Source organism: Culex pipiens, chromosome 2, assembly GCF_016801865.2.
Source record: "Culex pipiens pallens isolate TS chromosome 2, TS_CPP_V2, whole genome shotgun sequence".
Taxonomy (NCBI): Eukaryota; Metazoa; Arthropoda; class Insecta; order Diptera; family Culicidae; genus Culex; species Culex pipiens.
In genome coordinates this window covers 34,929,261-34,953,404 of record NC_068938.1, presented here as the reverse complement: position 1 = coordinate 34,953,404, position 24,144 = coordinate 34,929,261, and the positions used below count along the sequence as shown (strand labels likewise).

The following is a 24,144-nucleotide window of genomic DNA, read 5'->3' as shown; positions in this document are numbered from 1 at the left end:
TACACTATAATCACTAAATGATAACCTCTTACCCAAGTATGTAGTATCATAATTCAAAAAATAATAAAAAAAATATTGGTTATGTAGTCAGACTATATTTATGTCCCTTTCAATTCAAATTTGACCTAATTTCATCCAGTTATTTCTGAAAAAAAGTACACACAAAGTCATCTTTTACCCCGATAGCGAATGTCTTAGAGGTTTTAAGTTAAATCATTTTTTAAGAAAAAATTACGAGGTACATAAAAAGATTATAAATAGTAATCACTGTTTTTGCAGATCGAAAAAGAGTCACTGACAGTTTAACTTTTGTAACAAATAATCAACGATAATAACAATCTCTTACTTGGAACTCAACATGCGCATTTTGTTTATAACTGAGTACAAGAAAATCAAAGTGTTGCATTTAAAATAATTTAAACTAACGAAAAATATTCTTTTCAACAATGTTGTTTTCGCAACAAATTTGAAATAATCATTGATTGTTGATGTTGATGTTGATTTTAGGTAAACTATTTTGATATCGTTGCAAATTATCGTTGAACAAATCTCAAGAATTCAGTACAAAAATGAACTAATAAAAAAATGTATAGAACAAAATATAGGATTTTAATTTATTTTTCAAATATTATAAATAAAAAACACAGAATCAAAATATTATCAACTGGTACGAATTTTCTCATACTGTATGTCTTACGCCAATATGACGGAAGGTGATAATTATTGCAAATCAATGTACCTTAAAAAAATGAAATATTTGTGACCTAGAAAATATTTTACTTGTGGATATTTGTTTTTTATTATATTTTAAGTTTTTTCATATATTTTGATGGAGGCGCAAGATCATCCATAAAGCTTCGTTTTAGGTGAAGATTCACGAAGTATCGTGCACCTCCTTTTTAAAGTATATAAAATTTTAAAATTAAAATAAATTAAAAATTTCCAGGTTAAAATATTTTCCATGTCACAGATATTTGAAAAGGACATCTTAAGCGTCCTTTCCACGAAGAATTTGTTTAGATACATTGATTTGCAATAATAATCTCCTTCAGCCATGGCGTGATGTCCATGTACGTCTTAACAAAAAAAAAAAAAAAAAAGTTTCGTTTAAAATTGTCATTTAAAAAACAAGGTGCCTGTCACTGTGCTTCTTACAAATGTCAGCCTGAAAGTGAGCAAATTGAATTTTAATGTTCAATAGATCATTAAGGCCAGATTTCTTTTAGTTATTCATTCAAAAATAACAATTTAATATTTAAATTTATTAGCTCTGAAAAAAATATTTTCAAATTTGAGGTTAAGCAAGTAAATCCAAATTTACTTACAAAACTGTTCTTCTCAAAATGCCTCTAAAACTGAAGATATTTTTTGATTTCTGTTTCCATAACGTATAAAACTTGTAACCTAGAAACTTTTTTCCGTTTATTTACTTTATTTTACTTTTACTTAACTTATTTTTCTTGAGAAAAACATGACGCTTAGAGAGTATTTAAATAATCCTATTTATCAATGTTTTAAAAATAATTAACTAATAATAGTTAACTAACTTTTGAGCAATTCTCTACGAAATCGGTCTTTTTTCTTCAATTTTAATTTTTGTATTTTTTAATCCGGCTGAAACTTTTTTGGTGCCTTCGGTATGCCCAAAGAAGCCATTTTGCATCATTAGTTTGTCCATATAATTTTCCATACAAATTCGGCAGCTGTCCATACAAAAATGATGTATGAAAATTCAAAAATCTGTATCTTTTGAAGGAATTTTTTGATCGATTTGGTGTCTTCGGCAAAGTTGTAGGTATGGATACGGACTACACTGGAAAAAATAATACACGGTAAAAAAAAATTTGGTGATTTTTTTATTTAACTTTTTATCACTAAAACTTGATTTACAAAAAAACACTATTTTTAATTTTTTTTATTTTTTGATATGTTTTAGAAGACATAAAATGCCAACTTTTCAGAAATTTCCAGGTTGTGCAAAAAATCACTGACCGAGTTATGAATTTTTTAATCAATACTGATTTTTTCAAAAAATCGAAATTTTGGTCGTAAAAATTTTTCAACTTCATTTTTCGATGTAAAATCAAATTTGCAATCAAAAAGTACTTTACTAAAATTTTGATAAAGTGCACCGTTTTCAAGTTATAGCCATATTTAAGTGACTTTTTTGAAAATAGTCGCAGTTTTTCATTTTTTTAAATTAGTGCACATGTTTGCCCAGTTTTGAAAAAAATATTTTTGAAAAGCTGAGAAAATTCTCTATATTTTGCTTATTCGGACTATGTTGATACGACCTTTAGTTGCTGAGATATTGCAATGCAAAGGTTTAAAAACAGGAAAATTGATGTTTTCTAAGTTTCACCCAAACAACCCACCATTTTCTATCGTCAATATCTCAGCAACTAATGGTCCGATTTTCAATGTTAATATATGAAACAATTGTGAAATTTTCCGATCTTTTCGAAAAAAATATTTTTGGAATTTTCAAATCAAGACAAACATTTTAAAAGGGCGTAATATTGAATGTTTGGCCTTTGTGAAATGTTAGTCTTGATTTGAAAATTCCAAAAATATTTTTTTCGAAGAGATCGGAAAATTTCACAAATGTTTCATATATTAACATTGAAAATCGGACCATTAGTTGCTGAGATATTGACGATAGAAAATGGTGGGTTGTTTGGGTGAAACTTAGAAAACATCAATTTTCCTGTTTTTAAACCTTTGCATTGCAATATCTCAGCAACTAAAGGTCGTATCAACAAAGTCCAAATAAGCAAAATATAGAGAATTTTCTCAGCTTTTCAAAAATATTTTTTTCAAAACTGGGCAAACATGTGCACTAATTTAAAAAAATGAAAAACTGCGACTATTTTCAAAAAAGTCACTTAAATATGGCTATAACTTGAAAACGGTGCACTTTATCAAAATTTCAGTAAAGTACTTTTTGATTGCAAATTTGATTTTACATCGAAAAATGAAGTTGAAAAATTTTTACGACCAAAATTTCGATTTTTTGAAAAAATCAGTATTGATTAAAAAATTCATAACTCGGTCAGTGATTTTTTGCACAACCTGGAAATTTCTGAAAAGTTGGCATTTTATGCCTTCTAAAACATATCAAAAAATAAAAAAAATTAAAAATAGTGTTTTTTTGTAAATCAAGTTTTAGTGATAAAAAGTTAAATAAAAAAATCACCAAATTTTTTTTACCGTGTATTATTTTTTTCCAGTGTAGTCCGTATCCATACCTACAACTTTGCCGAAGACACCAAATCGATCAAAAAATTCCTTCAAAAGATACAGATTTTTGAATTTTCATACATCATTTTTGTATGGACAGCTGCCGAATTTGTATGGAAAATTATATGGACAAACTAATGATGCAAAATGGCTTCTTTGGGCATACCGAAGGCACCAAAAAAGTTTCAGTCGGATTAAAAAATACAAAAAAAATCGAATGACCGAAATCCTAGAGAACTGCTCTTTTGAAACACTTAAAAACATGTGGAGTCGGAGTCGGAGCCAACGATTTGTTGAAAGCTGGAGTTGGAGTTGGAGTCGGAGTCAGCTAGAGTTGGTAGGCCGGAGTCGGAGTCGGAGTCGGAGCCAACCATTTGTTCAAAGCCGGAGCCGGAGTCGGAGTCGGAGTCGGAGTCGTTTGAAATATGACCCGACTCCGCAGCCCTGCTTTAACAATCTTCCGGACTTAAGCTTAAATATTTTATTAGCATAACTTTTAAAGTACTTGCAAACTAGTTTGTTTCTTGGCTCAACAGTTTTGCAAAAATGAAGCTAAGCCAAAAAAAACAAAATGATTTGAAATACATTCTTCAGTGGAAAACCATATTCTACTACGACACCTAGGTACTAGCAACACATACAGCTCAACGCACGCACACCCACTTGCACTTTTGTTGGCTCTATCGACTAAGAGGTGCTAGGTGCCGTTTCCAACCGGTTGGATCCTTTTTTTTCTTCTGAACCAACTTTTTTTTTCTCTTTATAACTACTATCACTTCTTCCTGCATTTCAAGACCACACTGGAAGGACCTGTACTGTTTCTTTAGCCTTTTTGGAATCATTTTGGAATCGATGATACTTTTGGTACCGTAATCTGGGGTGAATCGGGTCTACAGTCTGAATAGGGACAGCAGTTTTTAGAGAACTTAAAGCTTATAAATTTGGAAATTAATGTACACATTTTGTTGGCCTAAGTCTTTTCTAACCTAAACCAACCAGAATAATCAAAATATTGTGCTCCAACATGGTTAAAACTGCTGCCCCAATTTGCCTCATGTGTCCCGATTGACCCCAGTTTACGGTAATGTTACTTTTTTTTCCTTTTTTAGGTTTGACATGATATGAATAAATGTTTTGGGTTGTCTTTAAAAAACATAAAAAAATAAAACCATCAAAACCGCAAAAATCCTGAACTCAATGTCACTCCCTCCGACAGTAAACAGCAAAACGACGTCGTCGTGCTATCTTGTCGCACCCGCCATTTTGACGTTCCGAGAAAAACGCGTTTTAATGTTTGACCTTGAATATTCAAAAACGAGAGCACGCAATGTAAACAATAACAAACACGTTTTGTTTGGCTCACCATTCTGTGCATTGTCCCAAAGTTTGGTTGAAGTTGGTTGCTGGAGTCCCGAGTTATAATTACAAATGTTTACGGTAGTCTAGCTTGTACGTGCGACAAACGCATCCTGACTTTCCTGGCCTGAAATCCCTTTGGCCTTTTGTCGCACTTACATCAATTTTCATGGAGTGACAAGATAGCACGACAAGATTTAAACTACTTTCATATGTAAAGTGACAAAAATGCACCGAGTTTTTTCAGTTTTTGTTGAATATCTCAGGATTGAAATCGAATTTTGGGGATCTGTGAAGGTCAAAAGGTGAGGCATTGTGAGCTGCACAAAATGGCGTTCTTAACTCAATTTGGCCCAAAATGCACGTACGACAAGTTAGCACGATGGCGACGAAAAGAACCATAGAAGAGTTTGGCCACCCATTCATGACAACGACTTCGACGACGACGACGTAAGGTATAAATTATTTCCAGTGTGCAGCTACGTGATCTCCTTAGCATTCCACGGAGCGTGAGCAATCCCGGGACTGATTTGTGCCTCGACCGGCCAAGTTTAACATCATCATCATCAATTGGGTGGTCGATTTTCCGCCCGGGATGGCCCACTCTACCCTTCTCCCCTCCCATTGCCAATCGCCGTGAAAATTACCACCGAGGTGGCTGGCATCATTATCATCTTAGTGTTCACGAAAGTTGTGGTCTACGATGGGAAAAGTTTTTTCGGTGCTTTTTATCGATTCGTAGAGCATCTCGCATGAGGTAAGTTTGCGGTTCAGTTTGGGGGAATGATGGAACAGAAATGATTACTTGATGTAAGCTGACTTATACACTGAAATAATGCATTCAAATTACTAAGGACTTTTCACTTCAAATAAACAAAATTGAAATGCTAGCTCTCCCCACTTCAAACGAAACTCATTCATCGCTAACATGTTCTACTTATCTGAGTAAACTTTCGCAAAATGCATCACTTAGAGAGGGGCACTCTCAGTGATGATTACCCATTCAATCGAAAATTCATGAAAGGCACTTTATTAGCCAAGCACTTCAGTTATGATTTAATGCATTCTCAAACACTAGCCACACACACATATTTCCGACGCTACGGACGCTTGACCGTTGCCAATGTTTTGATTGGCAGGCGAAATTTGCAAAATTTAACCACTTGCTCAATGCTGATGATAAGTATGCAAACAATCCGGTTTGCAAAAGTACTCATTGTTCGAGGCGGAAAGTGGGTATTGATGAGCAATTTTCCATTAGCCCAAGTAAATATGGTTGTTCATCTGGATTGGATGATCTAGAGGAATGATTTCACGTTTATATAAAAACCAGCCCGTGGCAAAATTAATGCGGCTTCTGTCCCACAAGCAGAAGGATCGAAGATCAAATCCCACACTGCATAAAAAGACAAGGAAACTCACAAAAAATCATCAACATATTGATTTTCTTAGAGAAGTTTGGGAGCGATTTTCTTTTGCGTGATTTGCCTCCTCTCTCTTTCGCGGATGAAGAAAGTTCGCAAGCGAAAATGATTTTTTGCAATTCCGTCGTGAAACTACTCACTTTTCCTGTCATTCTTGAACGACGAAATAGCCTACTTTTCTGTACCAAAAATAACAGAATCGAATAGCAACACTTTTCAAAATAAATGCTGAAAAGTTCTACTTTTCAACACTCAAATGAGTGCTGAAAAGTTGAACTTTTCAGCACTTGTTTCAAAAAGAAACACTTTTCATTTTTTTTTTATTTAAACGATTTATTGACAAAATACATGAAAATTTGACATAAAATTTCACTGTGTGTGTTTTTTGGAATTGCAAAAAATGTTGTATGGAACTCGTTGCAAAACTTGATTTTTTCAGCACTCTTCGTATTTATCCAACTCGGTGAGCCTCGTTGGATAAATGTACGACTCGTGCTGAAAAAACCCTCTTTTTGCAACTGGCAACTTCTATTTTTGCGATTATTCCATCCATCCCTGGAGGGGATTTAAAAAAAAAAACAAAAAACTTTGATCGCCAATCAAATTAGACAATATGATAAAAAATCGATTTTGGTAGCCTTTTTATGCTGCACTAATGATGATTCAAAAGCAGTTAGTTTGGTTATGACACTTGTTTGACCTGATTTTTTCTTCTTTGCATTGACGTTTGATCAGTGGTGGCAAAATGTAAAGTAATAAATAACAATTGAATAAATATTCTTCAAATTATAAAAAAAAAATCAATAAATAATAAATTGGTTAGATTTTTCTCTAATTGTTAATTTTTATCACTAACTTTTCCATTACTGATGTTAAATTTAAAAATGTTTCCCTGACCCAAAACAGAGCACCATACTGACTATCGATGGGTTACGAACTTTTTTCTCTAGTTTCTTCTTCCTATTCTGAATCCTAGAATTGAGGGAGGAATATGCTTTCTTATTAGTTTTCAAGAGGCTTACCACCACGACCACTTCTCTCCCTTTCTTTTCCACATAAAGATGTTTGTTTTCCATGGGTAAACGATCCATTGTGTATGTGTGTGTGTGTGGAATGGTTTTTCTTTCGTGTTTCCGGATTGTCTTTGGCCTTTGGAGCCTGCGGAGGTGAGTGTGTGTGAGGTCGAACTTTTCCACTTTTGTGACGGTGGTAAAGTGGGGGTCCAAGGAAAAACATCGCCACCAGTTGTCGCGCGTCCCACTGAGGGTTTGCGCTAGTGTTTGGCGATGATTTATTGTTTGCTGCAGACTTTTTGAATTGCTGTTTGTGATAACTTTTGTGCGAACCAAGATCCTTTTTTTCTGGGTGTTTGAGTTAACGGGGGTGTGTGTGTGTGGGGGTGAGGGTTCTCATATATCGTTGATAAATGTTTGTTTGAACAATCTAGGTTTATGACAAGATGCAGGGGATTGGTGATTTTGAAAAATAAAGTTTAGACATCTAATGTGATGATGACAGCATTGACATATTGTCTGTCATTCAGTCATTAAATTTTTAAACTCAAATATAACATTAAGAAAATATCACAACCTTGCATTTCCAGCATCAAACAATTTTTCAGTTCATCACCATCAGCCAAATCCGTGTTTTGCCCTCATCTAACTTTACAGACTAATGCCCTCGAGCATCGTCGTCGTCAACAACTATCAGACTAATCAACCAACAACAGCATTTGTTCTAAGAATGTCAGCAGACACAAAGGAAAAGGGGTTTACCATCTGCCTGACAACTGGGGATGATCTGTTTCCGGAGTTTCCTGTGTAGTTTTTACTTTCATCGTGATGAAATGAGAAAATTTTGCCGACGGTTGCTTTTTAGACCCGAGCAGACGGAAATAACGCGGGAATAACATTTTTTGATATTTGAAAATACTAGGCCAATAACATTTAATGTGATGAATAACAAGATTTGTTATTCGTCGTTATGATTTTTTTGTCATTGGATTGTTATTGTAATAACAGACTAATAACATTTTAAGTTATTCTTCGAACAAATTTTTGTTATTATTTTTTGTTATTTTAACAACTAATCCGATCATCCCAATAACGGTTTGAGGTATTCTTCCATAACAAAAAATGTTATTCTCAAGTTGTTCTGGCTTTCAATCAATATCAGACCAATAACAAATTTTGTTATGATAACATAAACTGTTATTGAACTCTTATGCAAAAATAGATTTTGCAGGAATATTCCATAACACTTTCTGTTATTTTAACAGTATTTGGTATTTGTATATTATTAACGGTACCGTGGTGTAGGGGTAAGCGTGATTGCCTCTCACTCAGTCGGTCTGGGTTCGATCCCAGAAGGTCCCGGTGGCAAATTTTGAGACGAGATTTGTCTGATCACGCCTTCTGTCGGACGGGAAGTTAATGTTGGCCCCGGTCTAACCTAGAGGTTAGGTCGTTAGTTCAGTCCAGGTGTAGGAGTCGTCTCCCTGGGTCCTGCCTCGGTGGAGTCGCTGGTAGGCAGTTAGACTCACAATCCAAAGGTCGTCAGTTCGAATCCCGGGGTGGATGGAAGCTTAGGTGTAAAAAGAGGTTTGCAATTGCCTCAACAATCAAGCCTTCGGACATCAAGTTTCGAGTAGGAATCCAGTAATCGGGAACGCCAAGGCAATGCTGTAGAGCGAATAATTTGATTTTGATTTTGATTTGTTATTGAAATGGCATAAATTTAGTTATTACCGTCTGTTCGGGGAGTCACTTTTACTCCATCAAATCATATTCCTCGGAAGGCCTCGTGGGTTTGCTTGACTGGGTTCTGACTAAAATGTTTACTTAAATTAGTTGAAAAACGAGTTCAGATAAATTATTTTGCTACACGCCAAGGTGGCGAGTAAATTTTACTCATCAACCAAACAAAAGGTATTTTTTCAATCATTCTGGAAATCATGAGATGCGAAGAAACGATTGCAGTACATAAAGAAGGTTGTCCTTAATTGGTCCTTATCTGAGAACAAATCCATACAATTGCTACTTGCAATATGCAATTCATGAATTATTTATTAATTTGTCGTCGTCGTGCTAACTTGTCGTACGTGCATTTTGGGCCAAATTGAGTTAAGAACGCCATTTTGTGCATCTCACAGTGTCACATCTTTTGACCATCACAGATCCCCAAAATTCGATTTCAATCCTAAGATATTCAATGAAAGCCAAAAAAGCTCCGAAATTTTTTGTCACTTTTCATATCAAAGTCATGCTATCTTGTCACTCCCTGAAAATTGATGTAAGTGCGACAAAAGGCCAAAGGGATTTTAGGTCATGATGCGTTTGACGCACGTACAAGCTAGACTACCGTAAACATTTGTAATTATAACTCGGGACTCCAGCAACCAACTTCAACCAAACTTCGAGACAATGCACAGAATGGTCAGCCAAACAAAACGTGTTTGTTATTGTGTACATTGCGTGCTCTCTTTTTTGTTTATTCAAGGTCAAACATTAGAACGCGTTTTTCTCGGAACGTCAAAATGCCGGGTGCGACAAGATAGCACGATGACGTCGAATTACAAGATTCAAGATCATTTCAGCTCCCAGATTAATCATTAAATCTGGAGTTGTTTTAAAGGTCCAACAAACCAAATTTTCAGTTTTTGCTCTTTGGGAGTTTTTAATACCCCTGGGGAGCGGCCGTGGCTGACTGGTTACGGTGTTCGCTTGGTAAGTGAATGGTTCTGGGTTCGATTTCCATCTGCTCCCAACGAGAAAGTTAAGTACACAGAATTTGAAATGATAAATATGAACGAAAAATCAAAAGTCGCTCGAGGCGGGGTTCGATCCCCCGTCCTTTGGGTTGGTAAGCAAAAATGCTAACCACTAGGCCATGACGACTTAGTATGCTTGGACTGGAATTAAGAATACTGTTACAGAGAGCGAGTTGTGGCGCTATAACCACGGCAAATAGTGTCCAGGGCATTCGTGGAAATACAATGTCCCATCTCAGAGGGTCCCGGAGTACCAAACCTTCTTAGCATGGTGCTCCCAACGAATACAACCAAAATCTCGGAGCGTATGGTGGTGTGTCCCCACGCTTCTTCCTCCCCTGTCGATTCAGAATTGTGTTGTTGTTCGAACACTCAGTGCTCAAACTCAACCCAATTACGAATCATCTCTGCGATACGGCTTTACGCAGTAGGCCTGGCCGCTTTAATGCTTGTGATGTTTCAATGCATTCCGATGCATTGGCGCACTACAAATGTTAATAAATGACAAGAAGAGTGCTAGGCGTCATCTAACCTAAGGCACTCTCCAGGATCCCTTCGAAAGATTGGCTGCGCTAGGATCTGATTAGATTAGATTAGATTTGGGAGTTTTTAATACCCCTGACTCAAGATGGTTTCAAAAACACACAAAACGGGAAACATTTGCTTGCTGTTACAATTTTTCATTGAAACGTCAAGCAATATTAATATTGTGATGACTTTATACACTTTAGCATACTCATGCAAATTAACAAATTAATAAGGAATTTATAAAAAAAAATCTTAAACTTGTACCGATTGGTGATTTGAGTCTACAATTTTTGAGGACATTTTGAAAAAAATGTGGGGGACAAAAAACATGAAATAAAATTTGCGATGGTCGAGCAAAAGGTTTTTTTTTGCTTAAACTTTACAAAATGTTCCTTCTAACAAATGCCTTCTTGTTTTCTTTGGTCTTTAAACCCAAACTGCAATACAATTTGAGCAATTATTAACCAAAACCGGAAATTGATTTTATTTGTATTTTTTTATTCGGCTCAAACTTTGTGGGGGCCTTTCTTATGATTGGTTTACTTCATACAATTTTGGCAGCTGTCCACATAAAAATGGTACGAAAATATTCGAAAATCTGTAACTTTCGAATGAATTTTCTGACACATTTGAAGTCTTCGCAAAGTTGTAGGTATTGATGAGTATTGTTTAGGAACGAATTGCCAAAAATTCAATATTTTGCCCCTTTTAAATGTTAGTCGTGATTCAACCACTCTGAAAATATTTTATAACATTGAAAATGGAACATTAGGGTTGTTGAAATGAAATTAAGGGTTGTTTGGTTAGACTTAAAAACTTCGTTTTTCCTATTTATTGCTTTTTCTTCAGGCCGCTGTATCTCAGCAACCAGAGACTCAATCTTCAATGTCTCCAAGACAATATTATAGCAAATTTCCCAAACATCAAAAAAATAAATGTTTTAAGAAATGGTCACTCATGGTCAGATTAATTTTGATTGCAAATTTAAATAAGAATTTTTTTTTGTCAATACACTTAACCCCCGGTCGTTGGTCTCTTTTTCGTTTGACACTTTTTTGGTTTGTACCCCGTTGGTTGGTCAAAGTCAAACTAAAAAGTGACGAACTGTCACTTTTTACACGACACTCACGCACACTATCAAAACAAACGTTTGGTAGTGTGTGTGAACTCCGTGTAAAAGGGCTGTCACACTAAAAAGTGACCCCGTTCGTTTGACAACAGTTGGTGTCAAACCATCGGGGTTTGAGTGTTAAATTTCTGAATGAAATTTCGATTTTATAACTCGGCAGCAACATTTTGGACCATATTTCTGTATAAAAAAATCTCAAACATAAAAAAAACAATTATGGATGTTTTTTTGTAAAAAAAAAGTTAATTAAAAAAATCGGCAATTTTTTTATGTGTATCTATTTTTTCAATGATACCATCCATAAATCACGTGGACACTTCAAATTTTCGAATATTTACTTATCATTTTTGTATGGACAGCTGTCAAAATTGTATGAAGGCTTGTATGAGTGAACCAATGACACAAAATGGCTTCTTTGGTCGTAGAGAAGGCCCCCTCAAATTTTGGGCCAAATAAGCATAAGCATAAGCATAAGCATAGGTGCCCACCCGCAGTTGCTACTCCGTTATTGACCAGGACCTCCAGAAGTTACATCCACGAGCCGTGGAAGATAAGTGGGAGCTATCTTTCCTCGCTTCGCAACTTCTCAAAGGCCCCTATCATGCTGATCAATACCGGCGCCGGCCACGACCAGTGGTAGGGTCACGGGGAAGTGGATGGGAATGTTAGTCCGATACTTGAGTGATAGAGACCGCCCAATCGACTGCATCTCCGACAAAGTATCACATGAGTTCAGAGGGGGTTAGTAGATGGGTATGAGGTCAGGATTCACGAGTGGCAGTGATGTGACCATGAGCATTTTGTTTATCGGTTGAAAATTTTAAATCTTAGGCAGCCGGCTGCGGAAAGATAGATAATTGATCATTTAAAAAGTTTTTTTTTATCGAACGCGTGCCAGCCGAGCAGTAGTGCTATGGGCTGGACTTATCAGTATATTTTTACAATTTAGATAACGCGAGCAAATTTCAAAAATAGTAAATAAATGACGCTTTACTCTTCATAAAATCGATCGATGCGAGTTGGAATAAATTTTTACGATCATTCACGATGAAAATTATCGCGAAAAGAACAGGACTGCGCGTCCCCTGAAGCACTGCACTTATGATGTCCAATAAGTTATAATAACCAATCACCCCATGCACACAAACAGCGACATAAAAGAAATGAAAATGAGCATGCAAAAACAGGACAGCGCGTCCGCGTGGTCAGCGCACTAATGATGCCATTATTTAATTATAATAACCACTCACCCAAGCACACAAACAGCGACATAAAAGAAATAAAAATGAGCATGCAAAAACAGGACAGCGCATCCGCGTGGTCAGCGCACTAATCCCCCTCAAATTTTGGGCCAAATAAACAAAAAGTGTTGAATTCGTCCGATTTCGAAGAGATTTCAGTTATTGAAAAAAACTTTAGTTTTCCCTGTTTTGAGAGTGTATAACTCACCATGGCCTAGCTCCAACAAGTCCGGGCTGGACTTCAACATAAGTAGAAGAAAAACTGAGACGCTCCGAGATTGGCCCCTCACTTGCAGCTCTGATAGGGGCTAGTTTTGCTATGGCTGCCACCCTCTTAATGGATTAAAATCCAATGGGCTTATCTGCAGCTACATTTAATTCATTTTATATTTTGCTCCCCTCTTCTTGGGCTGGGGAGGGGGATCAATGGACGAAGTTTTTCGACCCCTCACTCGATTGTTGGTTTTGATGGAAAATAATGATGGAGTATGTTCTGTTGGAGAAAAATACTATCAATGGCTTTATTTTTTATATTATTATTAATAATTATCAATTATTCCGAATAACAAATAGAGCCCAATTTATTGTTTGTGTTATGTGGCATCAAAACCATACAATTTTCATTTTTAACCTTTTGATCAAATAGAAATTTAAAGCTGTTGGACTAAAGCGTGCAATTTAATGAGGCCCATGTATCTTAATCCGGCGAAGAATCCGTTTCTTTTTCCAGCTTCATTCATCACGACCAGAAGCTCCGGCCCCGGCAAAGGTGAAACACTCATGGGCAGACCACCTGGTCGTAGGCGCCGTTCGGCTCTAGGAAAGACTTACCATAAACTCATTTCTGGAAGGTTGGCCCGAGTTTGTTTGTGCATGTGCTCCCAAGTCGATTACCGGTATCGTCTTCACTTCCCCTGGACGCCTCCCCCGCGTACCATGAGGGGGCGGGTGCAGGAGTCTATTTCAGAGACCAGGGAGCTCCTACATCTCTATCTGGACCCATTTAGCTAGCTATCTATCGAGCAAAGGACAAGCCAAGCACACTTATTCTTCGAGCAGCAGTGGCATATCTCGCTCCCTCATCTGCACTTGGCCACAATCTCTGGCCACCGGAACGTGGGCAGGAAGCTTCCGCTTTTCTGCTTATCTTTCTCATTCCGCACATTTCCCACAAGATTAAACTAAGTTATTTCAATTATCGTTAAATATAATTTTCCACTTCGAAATAATCCAGGAAAATTGGCCCAATAATATTATTACTGCTATATGGCTATTTCATTAGACAAGCAAAACCGTATGTGTATATGTGTTTAGTGTGATGAGGACATGTACTTTTGTGGAACTGTAGGGAAACTCTTCGGAGAGACTTTTAATGACAATCCCAGGTTTTGGTTGGTAAGGAAAATTTTATCACTCTGGAGATACTGTACTTCGACCACTTGATTGGAGCAAATCGTCGCTCTCGTGCTAACTTGTCGTATGTTGAATTTGGGACAAATTGAGTTAAGAACGCTATTTTGTGCAGCTCACAATGCCTTTTGACCTTCACAGGTCCTAAAAGAATCGATTTCAATCCTGTGATATTCAACAAAATCCTAAAAAATCTCAGTGCATTTTTGTCACTTTTCATATGAAAGAAGTTTCAATCCTGTCGTGCTATCTTGACACAGTCTGAAAATTGATGTAAGTGCTACAAAAGGCAAAGGGATTTTAGGTCAGTACGCGTTTGACTCAGTTACGAGCTTGACTACCGTAAACATTTTTAATCATAACTAAGGACTTCGACAACCAAACTCAACCAAACTTTGGAAAAATGCACAGAATGTTCAACCAAACAAGACGTGTTTGTTATTGTTTACGTCGCTTTTTGACGTTCCGAGAAAAAAACTCGTTTTTTTTTTTTGCTTGACCTTGAATAAACTAAAACGATGGCACGCAATGTAAACAATAACAAACACGTTTTGTTTGGTTGACCATTTTGTGCATTGTCCTGAAGGTTGTTTGCTGGAGTCCCTAGTTATAATTGAAAATGTTTACACTAGTCGAGCTTGTATCTGTGTCAAACGCGTTCTGACCTGAAATCCCTTTGGCCAATTGTCGCACTTACATCAATTTTCAGGCTGTGTCAAGATAGCACGACAAGACTGAAACTTCTTTCATATGAAAAGTGACAAAAATGCAGAGAGTTTTTTTTCAGTTTTTATTGTATTTCTCATAATTAAATCGAAATTTGGAGATGTATGAAGGTCAAAAGGTGAGGCGAGCTGCACAAAATGGCGTTCTTAACTCAATTTGTCCCAAAATGCACGTGCACGACAAGTTTGCCCGACAGCGACGCATTACAGCAAATGTTAGGTTATGTTAAGATAGCTCGATCAGATTGAAACTACAAATGCACGTGCGACAAGATAGCATGGATTTCGAGTTGCTAAGTTATGTGTTATTTTAAGTCTGGAGCTGTTTTTGTAAAATTTATTTCATAATCAAGGCAAAAAAATTGCAAAATAATGTTTGAAAGAGTGCCCAACAAACCAACACAAAAGCAAACACATTATCGTTAGCCGGGAATGAACTTTGAGCAAATAATTTATTGAAACAAGTCAAACAGACAAACACAACCGCGATCGTCAGTGCATTTTCCAAATCCATACATTATAAACCTCGGTACAAGTGTTTCGAAATGTCACCGATTCCGGAGGATGGATGGCAGTGGGTGCGAGTGTGTTTGTGCGTGCGTGGAGCTGGCTGAAGAGCTGAGCAAATATTTAGTCGACGAGGTTTTTCGCCATAAATTATGTCGCTTTGTTCCGCTGCGTCCTTGGCCGGAAAAGGAAGCTGTGGGAGTGAGGGGAAAGGGGAGTGAGGGGTAGATTTCCCACCGCGGGGAACCGTTTATGATGTACTTCCGCGAAAGGATGGCTCATGCATTAAACAACGGTCGTGCTCCCCAATGACCTGGGTTTGTGTACGTGTGTGTTTTTGTTATTAGTGAAACCATTATTATTTTTTAATCAACGCAATATGTCAATTCATCAGAGTAATTTATCGGACCGATTTCAGTCGCGCAAATGACCGTGGTAATATTTGGCTTTTCCCCCCACGCTGCTACTCTCCGATTCCTTCAATGATTGGTTTTGGACTGTGATAAATGATTTATTAATTGGACTTGGTTTAAGTCGTACAATTCGACACTGTACAATTGCATGCACGCACGCCAAATATAACTGTTTAAATATAAACAGATCAAAACGTCAAACGTTTCTATTTTAACGGTATATAAAATCCAATTATCGAAATGTAATCAATTCGAATGCAATTGAAAAATTCACAACATAAAATAACTCAGCTTCAAAATGTGCAAATTAAAATTTCTAAATTAACCTCAAATTTGACGAGCTACTAAAGTCAGCCACAACATTGGTAATGATTGACGGTGTGGATAAAGCTCTAAAGGGCGTTCATGCGAAAAATTCTGGCTGGTGAAATCCGCTTTTCAACGAACAGTGTGGTGTTAATTGATCAAGTTTCCAAAACCACCACACCATCAGCTCAGGTAAAACCACGAGCGATTAACCACAACACTGCTGTGTATGAGGAAAAGCTTCTGAAACTGTCTGTTTTATTGTTTAGCAAGAAAGAAATAATTTGAATTTAATCAACTTAAAGTCAAAGATTTTTAATGAACACCTTACAAAGATGAACAAAGTGCTCTTGGCGAGATAAAACTTAAAAGGAGAGGTTGAACTCAACTATTAAACCAATTTAATTTATTTTTTTGTGAGGTAAAGCTATAATCTTGCTCTAAAAATTAACTGTTTACAGAATGCTCATAGATCCATCTTCATGTATACCTATCAACTCAGAATCGAAAACTGAAAATTGGTATGTATGTGTCTATGTGGATGGGTCTCGTGGCACAGGGGTAGCGGCTTCGGCTGCCGATCCCGATGATGTTATGAGACGCGGGTTCGATTCCCGCCTTATCCACTGAGCTTCTATCGGATGGTGAAGTAAAACGTCGGTCCCGGTTTCTCCTGTCTCGTCAGAGGCGCTGGAGCAGAAATCCCACGTTAGAGGAAGGCCATGCCCCGGGGGGCGTAGTGCCAATAGTTTCGTTTTTTTTTTTTCGTGTCTATGTGACCAATTATGGTTGACACATCTGTCTCAAATTATGACTTAAGTAGTAGTGATATTTAAGTACTTATTGCAAGCCAGATCTCACTTATCTGTATGTAAACAATAACCAGATTAATCATCCGACCTACTGTTGGGTAGGTTTTCAAACTTGTTCCAAACGGGTGTAAAACTTTGAAGATCTTGCAACCCTGTCTCAAAGTTTTACTACTTAATTGATATGTATCTCCTTTTGAGGCTGATAAACTTTGCTAAGCACTTGATTTTCAATGCATTATTGACTCGGATATAAACCATTTCCTGATTTTTTGTGCGATCAATTATTGCCAAACAGTGAGGATGGCTCTATCCACAAGGGTGGATTAAGCAAGTTTTATTATATATTTTTGCCAATGTATTGGAAAAACTTTGGCCACATTAATCCTCAGGGTATAAAGTAAAGAACAAAATTGATACAAATATATACAAAAACTTTAAAAATGTCAACAAAAACATAATAGAATTTGCTCATTATTTTTGAAAATAATTTTTATTGAGTTGAAATACATAGCAATATCGTATTAATTTTAAATACAAAAACTTTATCATTTTGTATTGTACATTTTCCGATGTACATTTTATTCTATGGGTTGGAATTTCAATTTCAAATAAACTTATTTTGTATAATGTCAGACAATTAAAATATTAATTTTGTAAAAAGTTGAACTCATAATTATTTTTTAACGAAAAAAAAAAACAAATCCTTTTTTTTGCAATTAAAACATATTTTATGAACAAAAAGTACCCCTAAAATAGTAGTTTATGCAACATGTTGCAAAAAGAGGATTTTTTCAGCACGAGTCGTACATTTATCCAACGAGGTTCACCGAGTTGGATAAATACGACGAGTGCTGAAAAAATCAAGTTTTGCAACGAGTTCCATACAACATTTTTTGCAATTCCGAAAAACACCCATTGAATGGAATTTTAAGAAAAAAAATTTCATATATTTTGTCAATAAATCATTTGAATCAAAAAAATGTTGAAAAGTGTTACTTTTCGAAACAAGTGCTGAAAAGTTCAACTTTTCAGCACCCATTTCAGTGCTGAAAAGTAGAACTTTTCAGCATTTATTTTGAAAAGTGTTGCTATTCGATTCTGTTATTATTGGTACAGAAAAGTAGGCTATTTCATCGTTCAAGAATGACAGGAAAAGTAAGTAGTTTCACGACGGAATTGCAAAAAATATATTTTAAAAACCGGCTCAGTGGCTTAATGGTTGCGGCTTCTGCCTCGAAAGCAGAAGGTTCAGGGATCAAATCCCGGTCGGTTCTCCCTCGAAATTTGGAATCAGGAATTGAACTTTGAATATGAACAAAAAACTTTTAAGAATCAGGTGGGATTCGATTTCACACCTTTGGATTGATGGTCTGGGACGCTAACCAGTCGGCCACCGTGGATTTATTGCTCTAGAACTGAATTGATCCATAGAGGCGAAATAATGTCACAAGGTATAATATATCAACCCATTATATAACTACTAACACCGTCTCAAAACAGCCCAGGGCCATCTCATATACTCATGAACTGGACGAGGGAGTCGTGGATTGCCTGGCCCGAGTCATCTGCATTACCGATCTATGTCTGTACAATTTCAGAAGAAACCGTTAGACAGAGAAAGATATTCGCTTCAAAGGTTCTTGAGTTATATGGTGGTTACTAACCGAACCGTCTCAGTTGAAATATACTGTGGTCATGGCCAAGTCCTGCCAAGACGGGGGTTCAAATACATACATACAAACATACATACAAAAAGTGCCCCTACAAAATATATTTTCATAAAGATGAGAATTTTCTAAAATTTTCTAAATTAATTACTTTTTGACTTTGTTGTTTGGACTGCTGGTTGCTGCCTCTTGAAGTTTGAATGCTGTGAAAAATGAGTTTTACTCAGTGTCATTTAATTTGACTTCATTTTTTAACACTGGAACGCCCAACGCATGTCCAACTTACACGGACGCCCAAGCCTCCAAAAAAAGGTGGAACGGTAACTTCAACTCGCTGGTTCTCGGGCATAACTCAACCAATCGGGACGATTCTTCTTTCCAGTGATTTGTAGGAATGTCTAGATGATTCTACAATTTTGCAGAACTTGATTTGAACAAATCTGTAATTTCTGCGACCGAAAACATCATTCCACCTTTTTTTTAAAGACTGTCTCCGCGGAATTTCCGGCGAATATTTTTTACACGCGAAAAAAAAAGTTGGAACGATGTTTTTGATCGCAAAAATTAGAGATTTGATCAAATTAAGTTCTGCAAAATTCTAGAATCATCTAAACATCCTAACAAATCACTGGAAAGAAGAATCATCTTGATTGGTTGAGTTATGCCCGAGAACCAGCGAGTTGAAGTTACCGTTCCAACTTTTTTGAAGCCTTGGGCATTGGAATGTTAACTCGCAAAATGATGGAAGATAACGGTTCAATTTTCAATGTAAAAAAAACTTTTTTTTTTAATGTAATTGCCTTTGCCATTGTTGGGTCGCAGACCCTATAATTAGGTATTTTAAGTTACCCCCCGTCGTACGGGAGGGGTGAACCAAAGAAGTAGTGTCAGAGTGACATTTTGACGTCTTCGCTGTTTTTCGTAGTTGCTGAGGGAACTTGTGTGCTTTCCCGGTCGGCCAACCCGACAGACACAACGTAGGGAGCTAACTGATCGAGGCGAACAGCCATAAAAAATAAAATTTAAGAATGCTCAAAATAAGTATTTAACCCATTTCCAATTTGAACACATTGCTCGTGGTTCTCATTTTCATGAACGCTTGTTCACGATTCTGGGAAATCTTTTTTCTCCGTGTAAAATAAAGAAAATTGATGATTTTTTTCAGAAAACTTTTTGTTCTCAAAGGGTTGATCTATAAAATACGCCGTGATTCAATCCGAATGTTATCCCAATGCACCAAAACAACTCCCAACAATCGGAATCTTTCAGGAAGATTCACAAGCAACTCTCGCCGACAGCCACCCAAACGTCAGTCGATCCCGGCCGGCCGGAGATACGCTAAGGCCCCTCCCATTCCAAGTTGGCGTCTCGAGTTGGCAAAGTATCCCACGGAGCGTAAAATTTAATCCAATTTTCATCCCGAGGATAATGAGCAGCAGCACTGGGCTGGCCGTCGTCGTCGTTTCTTCCGCCACTGCCACTGCAACTTTTAAGGTTAATTTGGATCATAACACCGCACCACAGCAGCGCCGGCAGTCCGGACAACGGTCAGGTCGGCACATCTTCAGTGTCTGTGCCTTCGAAAAGCCAACCCTTGTTTGGAACCCTTTTTTTCCCTCTTCGTCTTGTTAGTCTCTTCAGGGAGGTTTAAATATAATTGCTTTCATTATCATCCAGCTGCACACTCTTGGAGAAGTTTTTCATCGCTGGCAGGAAGACGGGAAAAAAGAGGGAAGGGAAACGCTAAAGAAAAACTTAAAAAAAATCTCCCTTTGCTGCCCCTTTTACAGTTCAAAGTTTTGCTTTTCTACACTTGGAAGCAGAAAGAAGAAGAGAGAAAAAAAATCCTAAAGAAATCTGCATCTCCTTTGAACGTGGTGGAAAAACGGAAAACTCGCGCAAGATAAAACAATACCAAACCAGTGCAACTGCAATGCCCTTCGCACCTCCCTCGCCTTCAGTTCCCAACTCCCTCCTCAGTGGAATAGCGAAAAAGTGCAGGCGAGAAACTTTGAGCAAAATCTTATAAATCGTGTGTCCACCGGTGTGAAATGGATTGTGCGATAATTGTCAGAGATGGATTCCGCCGGAAAGTTTTGTGTGTGGTTAAAAGATTTTTGTTTCGCGAAGAAAGATTAAAAAGTTTTTACAGCTCTGTTTGAAAAAAAAAAAACTGAATTGAGATAGTTTGTGGTAACGTGCTAAATTGATTGACACTCTTATAACTTATGAAAGGTCAATTACCAACTGTAGAGGGATGGTTTTTGAAAATTGTTAACCGAAATCATTGTTCTAAAACTAAAAAAAAAACAGAATATAAATAATTATTAAATAAAAATTGCCACCATTAAAAATTTGAATGTACTTTTACACAGTACTTTTGCAGGAAAAGCTTTCGTTAGTTTCAGTTTTCTTTTATTTTAAAATTTCTGAGTGTCTTTTTTCTGATTTCTAATTATGCATTCTTTTTTTATTTTTAAATGTCACTAAAGTGTGAAAGTTTCACATTAACGTTCAATGAACGCTATGGCAAGTTCTAATTTGCAAAACAGCAAAACTCAGAGAGCAAAGAAAGGTATATATTTATTGGTCATAATTCATATCAATAATAGGGGAAAGTGGGGCAAGTGTAACAAGCTAAGGGAATGCTCGTTATAACCTATTAAAAACGTTAAAAAAAATCTGTCGGATTTTTTTATAATTATCTTATTCCAGGTCTTGACTATGACTTTGATAGGAGAAGTTTTTAAAAAATCCTGTATTTTAATGTATAAAATCGATTTTAAAATTTTTGATTATCCGTACGTTCTACTCAACTAGTGGGGCAAGACGAACAACTCGTTGGGACAAGAGGAACAATGCATGAAACAACATGTTAATATGATAACAATTGAACTGTTTTATATCTAAGTTATCATCAGATCAGATTAGAATGTATTTGAAACGTTTCTTTCATTTTTAGATTAATATTAGTAATAATAATATTAATAATATTTTACTATAAATATGCTCGTTTTAACGAAAAAAATTATTAGTTAGATGATAAATAGTAAATTTTCAAAATCTCACTATATTTTGAGTGGACAATTTTTTTTATCAACTGTTTATCAGTTTTGAAGTACTTTTATGTATTTGTTTCTCAATAAAATATGTTGTTGCAGCAATTCGTAATTTTTTCCATACTAAAAATCCATATGGTACACTTGCCCCACCTGAACAAGAATTTTGAAAAGCTCTCAACAAAAATAACCAAAAGTCAAATCATACTTTATAATAAGTGCAAGTCATTGATAGGGACACTACTGATCTAGGAAAAATAGCATTTTGATAAAATGAGCTTCAAAACGATCCCTAAGCCTTATTTTGTACTTTCCAAAAAATATAAGAAAACTGTGGTTTTGACAAAAACTTCATTCAATCTTTTGTCCCGTGGCGTTTACGTTGTTTTAGCAGTTATGTGGTAGTCGAATCAGCTAAATGCATTGCTAGCAACAATTCCTCATACTGGAAATAATCAAAAGTGTAAAAATTACGGCCGTACGAGCGATTGTTCCTCTTGCTCCATATGGTCGTCTTGCCCCACCTTCCCTTAATGATGTAAAGCCGTGAAACTTAAGGGAAAATAATGCTCAAAATGCTACAATTTTGTGACTGTTAATCGTTTTGAAAATTTAGATTGGCATTTAAAATGTTTACACTTTTGGTTTTGGAAATGAAAAACAGATGGTTAGCATTCAATATTTTTGAAAACTTTGATAATTTTACTCCTACTCAATTTTACAAAAATTGATATTAGGGACATGAAAATTTGGTCAAAAAATCTATTCACGCAAGAACGTCTTTTTCAAATCAGAACCATCTTGGATCGCTTTGCACTATTCAAAAAATATGTAGAGCTTTGAATTTCACATAAGGACCAAAATTATCTCAAAATCAATTTTTCATTATTTTTTCTTAAATCCCTGTGAAAACTTAAACTTTTAGCAGCAACCATTAAACCTTAACCGATTTGACTCAAAATTGGCACAGCTGCTTAATTTTGCCTTAAAAAATTTCCAGAATTTTCAATTTTTATTGTCTCCCTTAGAGGGACTGTCCTTCAAAGTTGGTCCGAAAAAACAGGAGGGAATTTTTTTTTTTCAAAAAACTTCAAAATTTTAATGGAAATTTAAGTGAAATCAGCTGAAATCAATTTAACATGCATTCCCCTGCGTTTCGAAACATTTTTGCGTTTTTGGGTTGGTTTAGAAATCTTTGGAATATTATAAAATTTTCGATCTTTATTATCGCAAAAAGTTTTATTTCGCTTAAATATTTGTTTTAGTCAAATATTTTATTTTTTGCCTGATTGCAAAACAACTGAACTAGTGTATAATGCATTTTAAAACACTTTTTCCATGCCAATGTGGAAATTTGGGCTTGTTATTTCAATATTTATTTTTTTTTGCCTTCCCAGAAACCCCAGCCAGAGCCGAGGGACAAAAACTTTGAAAAATATTTGCATCGGCCTTATGTTGATCCAAAAGTATTATCAAAACATATTTTTTTTTATATTGTCTTTTTTTCTTACAAATAATTTTTGTAGGAATTTGCTTCTTTTCTATTCTAAATTTATTTTTCTCAGAACAATGTTTGTTTTGTTGAAAAATGACAACAGAAAACAAATTATTACATTTTACCAAAAGTGATTGCTACATGTACAGAAGAAAACTAATTATAAATTTGTAGCAGTTTTTGCTGCTCTTTCTTCAAGTTGAAGTTTACCTTTTTTAAGAACATTAATAATATTCATAACTTCAAAGGCGTGGGTTAGCAAGGTTTCCATAAATAAATCTCTTGTTTATTTATTAGAATAAATTTTAATAATAAAGTATTGCTTGCAAAATGTTTCAAAAAAATATCAAAATTCTTCATTTTTGAAATGAAAAAAATGCAAATATTTTACAACGATTTAAAAATATCTGAGACCACAAATATGTACAAATGGACAAAGATGTTTTAAAGTTTGTTAAAGTTGATTATAACAAGATATTTCATTCAATTCGACAAAAACATTTCAAAATTAGGAAAAAACAGGACCTTCAAAAAAACTCCAAATTCGTCCCGAACATTTGCTAAGGTATTATGTATAGTATACATTGAATACTCAAAGCAAATTAAGCTTAATTCAAAATGGAACAACAGCCATTTTATATCAAAATCGCAACCGAATAGTTTTAAGACAATTTCATTTGGCTCTGGTTAAACTGTCAGAACAAAGTACTCACATAGTGTCAATCAAAAAGATACATTTTTTTAAAGTTTACTATTGATTTTTTCAATTCTCCAACTTCAAGCATAATTTTGTTTGAATTTAAAATAAGTTAATTCTAAACAAACTTTGCATACTTTTAAAACTTCCATGAATTTTTTTAAAACGTTTTGTTTTATTTTGGACGGCAAATGAGAACAAAACAAAGCTCAAGAAAAATAATATTTTCATAAATTCGGAAATTTTTGATGATAGCAAAACTGTAGTCATAATGTATAAACCATTTTGTGATAATATTTGTTTCGACATTTTTAAAATCGGGGTTGATATTGAGTTTTTTTTTTTTTTTTTTTGTTAACGACCAGA

General features: G+C 35.7%; 1 protein-coding gene across 1 annotated transcript in view; it reads left to right on the top strand.

Moving 5' to 3' along the window:
- LOC120415723 (zinc finger homeobox protein 4-like) overlaps window positions 1–19,869 on the top strand; it is a 53,273-nt gene extending 33,404 nt beyond the window's left edge. Inside the window, exon 5 of the mRNA XM_052706886.1 lies at window positions 19,797–19,869. Within this exon, the coding sequence (XP_052562846.1) occupies window positions 19,797–19,869 (73 nt within the window). The remainder of the gene's footprint in view (window positions 1–19,796) is intronic.
- The last annotated feature ends 4,275 nt before the right edge of the window (window positions 19,870–24,144 follow it).